The sequence below is a fragment of the Hipposideros armiger genome, unplaced genomic scaffold (assembly GCF_001890085.2).
Source record: "Hipposideros armiger isolate ML-2016 unplaced genomic scaffold, ASM189008v1 scaffold_777, whole genome shotgun sequence".
Lineage (NCBI taxonomy): Eukaryota > Metazoa > Chordata > Mammalia > Chiroptera > Hipposideridae > Hipposideros > Hipposideros armiger.
The window spans coordinates 728,667-734,171 of NW_017732127.1; the positions used below are offsets into that span (position 1 = coordinate 728,667).

The 5,505-nt window shown below is 48.6% G+C and overlaps 1 protein-coding gene across 1 annotated transcript in view; it reads right to left on the bottom strand.

Moving 5' to 3' along the window:
• The window catches only part of FRMD3 (FERM domain containing 3), a 284,121-nt gene extending 279,105 nt beyond the window's left edge, over positions 1-5,016 (bottom strand). Inside the window, exon 1 of the mRNA XM_019628278.1 lies at positions 4,684-5,016. Coding sequence (XP_019483823.1) covers positions 4,684-4,830 — 147 coding nt within the window. The 5' untranslated portion in view covers positions 4,831-5,016. The remainder of the gene's footprint in view (positions 1-4,683) is intronic.
• Between the last annotated feature and the right edge of the window lie 489 nt (positions 5,017-5,505).

Here is a 5,505-nt window from a genome sequence, read left to right on the forward strand (position 1 = left end):
AGAGAAACGCAAACATGCCCCTCCATTTCTTCCATAATGACAAAGCCCACCTCCCCTTACAGAGAGTGAAGAGTGAAGACACCAGATGCACATGTTCCTAGGGCATGAGTATATGGCCCAAGCCTGGCCAGTGGGATCTGATGAGAAGACTAATGGGGCCTATAGGAAAGATGTCCCTCCATGATAAAAAGTAATGCATGAGGGCTTTTTATGCGCTCACACACCTGCCTGGATCAGCCGTTGTGATGGTGGAAGAGGAGGGGGCAGAGGAACAGCAGTGATTCCTTTATCCACAGATACATGAAAAGAAGCACAATTAACCCCAAAGATGTGAAGCTCTTAGCCAGGAGGAGTAATTCACTGCTAAGATACATCATTGAGAAAAATGAAGAGATTGCTCAGCTTAACCCAGAATGAAAAGCAAATAAGAAAAAGAAGTTAGAGGTTGAAAACAAAAATTCAAGAGAGCCAGCAGAGGCTGGAGTAGTGGAAAGTGAGAATTAAACTCTATCACCGTTTGGAAAAAGCTGCCTTCGGCAGGTAGAGCCACCAAAAATGTATATTGCCACAAAGAGAATTTTGAAGGGATAAGTGGAGATTTAAAGAAAGAAAAATAAAAAGGCTAGGAGACTTTTTGTGCTGAATTCTCCGAGTCATAGACAACAAAAACTAAAAGAACTGGAAAGAGGGCTGGAAAACTCTTAAGCAAAATATTCCCATGTCTTAATGAAGCACATAAAACAGGCTTGTGTTTGAATGGATTATATTGGAAATGATACCTATTGCAATTAATAAAAGTGTTAGCAATTAAAGAAAAACAGAAATGCATGAGGAAATACCACCTTTCATATGGTGGATGTTGTAGTGTCAGAATGACTGCAGCCATCTTATAACCATGATGACTATAGTGACATAATTGACATGGAGGACAGCAGAGCGGAAAGACAAAAAGCACATGGGTTCATGCAGAGCTGCTGATCAACCCCGAAGCTGTCCTACCTCTGGACTCCTCATTGGGTAAGATAATAAGTGCTCTTATAATTTAAGCCACTTTAGCTTGGCTGCTGTTTTACTTGCAGCCAAAAGCGTCCTAATTCTCAAGTTTCAAGAGGCAGCGCTACAGAAAAGAAAGAGCTCTGAATTTTGAGTTCTTATCCACTTCATTGCTAGGTGACCAAATTGCTTAATCTCTCTGAACCTCATTTTTCATATCTGTAAGATTCAGATAATACTCAATAACACCATAACATCAACAAAATGGAGATAATGCAAGATAGAGATGAAAATCACATGAGATAATGTATATACAACCACTTTGTCAACAGCAATGTTTTACTTGAATGCAATTAATTGGTCTAGGTAATAATTAAACTATAGGTTTTTTAAACTGAAGTCATCCATCTAATCCAGGTCCTCCCTTAGTTTACAAAATAAGAAACATTAACTCCAAATATCAAATAACTCACTCAATGTCACTAAACTGGTTGGTAATATAACTAAACCATACATCCCCTGATTCCCAATGCAGTGTTGGCATGCTACCCTCATGTTGATAGGTAATGAGCTAGACTAAATATTGGGCCCTCATTAATTAAACAAACGTTTATTGAACACATACTATATGCCAGTTACTACTCTTGGTATTGGGGACTCCTTGATGAACAATAACAATAAAATGTTCTTACACTCATGGATTTAACAGTAGAGTAAGGAAATTATCCAATCTACACCTATAAATATTTACTGAGTAACTACTAAGTGCTAAGCACTATGCTAGGATTTCTATTCAAATACAAATCCAAATTCCAGCCAATTCCAACTATATCAACCATGTTTACCAGGCTTTGCTAAAGAATGAATAATGTGAAAAACCTACCTTTTACCCAATAAAAGTCAGTATTAAAAATGACAATGCTGGCATCTGCAAAAGTGGATAGAATGGGGAAGATGGCTAGAACCTCCCTCTACTTGAAGCAGCAAGACTGAATGAAAGAGGTTAGAGCTAAGCCATGTCTTTCTACAGTCTCCAGACTTCCAAGGTTGGCTCAGTTGGAAAAGCCCAGTAGGGGGCATTCAGTGACTCCTTCCTTTCCCCAGGCCCAGTGCCCTAAACTTTCATTTGACTTTCCTGTCCATTTGGAATTCCTCTTCCGCACTACCTAAACATTCACATGCAAATAGTATGATGGGACAGCATCCCAGACTCTGTGAAAAGAGACATAGCCAGTGACTTTCAGCATCTCCTGCTAGAACTGGCTATAATGCTGCTAAGACCAGGCCATTAAGTTGTTCATTTGAAAGTTTTCTTTGCCAAAATATTGCCAAAATTATATAATTTAGAAAAGGACGATTAAAAAGCTATTGTTTATAAAAAAAATCCATAACCCACATTTTGTGCGGGTTATAAAGGGACAATGCGTGTCACACTGCGCAACAGTCCATACATTCCTTTAATTTTGTGATTCCCAGGAACAGAGGGAAAAAGCAAGGAAGAAGGGGAGGGAGGAAGACATGTACGGTGACTCCAAAGGGTTCTTTTAAAAAAACAAAAACAAAACAAAAAAAATTGTTCTCACTCTAAATAAATGGCAAGTTTTTTTGTGTGTGACATTACACCCAGGAGTAATTTCAATCCCTGGGTTTAGAATCTAGGAAAGTATAAGATCTAAGATTATCAAAATAAAATCTTTTAATTTATTCTAATTGGTTTAAATGATAATCACCATTTGGGAGCAGAAGGGGCAGAAAAAAATGTGCCACAAAATAAAACTCTGTGTGTGTGTGTGTGTGTGTGTGTGTGTGTGTGTGTGTGTGTGTGTGTGTTTTAAGCAATGCCAAAATCAACATTTTGGAACATAGCATTTTAACCTCTGGCATCAGCTGGGCTGTACAAAGTCTAACTTTCCAAACTGTTATTAATTAGACTGGCTACAATTTATTGTTTCCCAGAACACCAGACAACAAATACAGATCCTCTGAGGACTCCTTACCTATTCTAAAGGAAACTTAGTCCGGAACCAGGGAAAAACCAGTAGGTCAACTCCAAGTGGGACAGAACAGGGCAGGCAGAGGGCTGGGAGAGCAAAGGAGAACTCAGCAGCCCCACTCCCTGCTGCTGACCCCTCCATCATCTACATATTCAATATATATTCAATATGAATGCAAAGGACTTGTACATCCACTTTAGGACGTAAGGCAAAGTGCACAAACGACTCTCTCTGGATCACAAGACAGTACATGCCAAACGTTTCTGTGGCAGCAGAAAAACTGCCTATCCTGCTAATCCTTTTATTAGTAAGTTTAGCAGCAGTACTTAGCTCAGGATGAAATTCAAGATCCTCCAGAAAATTCAGTGGGAGCCTACTTTCCTGCGAGATCATGGGGCACCACATTCCTGCCTTGAAACTTGGCCAGCTGTCAGCTTACAAATTAGTTGCCGCTGTCCCCGTGTCACAAGCTTCCACCAAGGAAAAAAAAAAAATATGGGAAAGACCTTTCATTCATTCTTGGTTAACACAGCCCAGAAATGGATTCCTGCCGCTGGGAGACACTGCCCCGGTTCACCTCTCACCAGAACTGGGAAGGGTGCCATGTCTCTTGAACCTCAGTCATGAAGCTTCATTCAACACAGGGGTAGGTGAGAAGAGGAAATCTCAGAGATAAGTAAACATATTTAAAAGTCAGAAGCCAACAGAACTGAGCCCGGGCACTACCTTTCCAAATTGTGCCTGCCGAATGGGTCTTGGAAGAGAGCACACACCTGCCTACATATACGAGTACATGCACAGAAAGTACACACACGCGCGCGCACACACACACGCCCTTGCAGCTCATACTAGCTCTCCTGCAAGCCCAAAGGCACTTACTACGCGAGGTTGGGGCTGCCAGCAAAGCTGCCTTCCCCAACTTGGGCAAAAGCGAATTTCCACCAACATTCCAACGGGCGCTTTTTCCCGGGACCCAGGTCCTGCAGGACTCCCGGAGCCCTGAGCTCAGCTCTGCCAGCCTCGAAGCCCTTTTCCTTTCTCTGAAACAGTCAAGAGTTCACACGATTCCTTTCCAGACAGCTCCAGTTACATGTAGCGTATGCCCCATCCCTGAAGGCTGGAACCCGGGGCTGCCCGGCCTCTCTCCCTCCCGGGAAACTTCGCCGCCGCTCACCCCCAGAGAAGTAAAGGCCACGGGCAGGAGTCCGACAGGGAGCCAGTCCCTAGGTCTGATGGCACCTTCGGAGCCCAGGCACCGGAAAGAAAAATGAGTGAACCCGGGCTGGTGCATGCCTTCTCCACGTGTAGGCAGCGAGGGAGGAAGAGTTGGTGACCTGCAGGTGCCCCTACCATTTATCGGAGCTCCCATTTCCTGGCGGGATAGGGGACGGCGAGGCCGGAAACCCCCAGGAGGCTGCTGCCCGGCGCCCCCAACCTGGGTGCAGCGAGACGTGCGCGCAGTGTGTGTGCCAGAAGGGGCCCGGGCGCGGATAACGTGCGCCTGGCGTCTGCCGGGGACACTGCCCCCATCCCTGGGTAGGGCTCCCAGCCTCAGAAGGCGGAGGAAGCGAAATCTGGCATTCTAGCAGGGCCCTAGGGTGGGTCCCTCGCCCCGGTCCGCGCACGCCCACCCGCAGAGGCCCCCCGCCCTGCGCCGGCCGCATACCCCCCGCTTCCCTCACCGCGCCTCCCGCACCTGGATGTGGCAGGAAATCTCCGAGTCGTCCAGCAGCCGGATGGTGCATTTCATCTCCTGGCTGAGCGATCTGATGCTGGAGCTCCGAAAGTGGATCATTTTCATGGTCCTCCTGCCTCTCCGCACACAGTGGCAGGAGGCGAACATGCACCGCGGCCGGGGGAGCAAGCTGGCGGCTCGGGGCGGCGCGGCGCTTGCCCGCGCGGACACACACACTCACTGACGCACCGTCCGGAACACCCGGGCGCGACTCAGCCCCGGGACAGCGGCGGCAACGGGCGCCTGTGGCCGCACATGCCCGGCAGCCGGACCGCGGCGGGCGGGTCCCTCTCTCCTCCACCTCCCCCTCCGCTGGGGAGCCTCCGCCTCGCAGGCTCCTTTCCCCGCCTCCGCCAGTCGCGCGCGCTCCTGCGCCTCCCTCTGCCCGGGCTCACTTGCGGGGGGTGCCCGAGCCCGTGACCCCCGGCGGGTGCACGACGCAGTTACTCCCACGCGCGCGGAGCCGAGCGAGGAGAAAGCGGAGGGATGGCTGGTACTCGTGCCCGGGGCGCCCAGACAGTGGCCTGTTCCGCCGCCCGCCGCTGCGTCAGGCTGGGCCCGGCCGCCTCCTCCCTCTCCGGCCGCGATCACTCTGGCTCTCGGTATCTCTTGTCCCTGCCTCGGCTCCCCCACGTGCCCGAAAGCGCCCGGCTATGCTCGGCCCTTGGGAGGTGGCTGAGGTTGGGCGGACGGGGAGAGTGATCCTGAGCTATACCCGCAGGCAGGATTCCACCACAGGAAAGAATTGTTGGACCAAGGGCGACCCCCAACCCGAGAGTGACC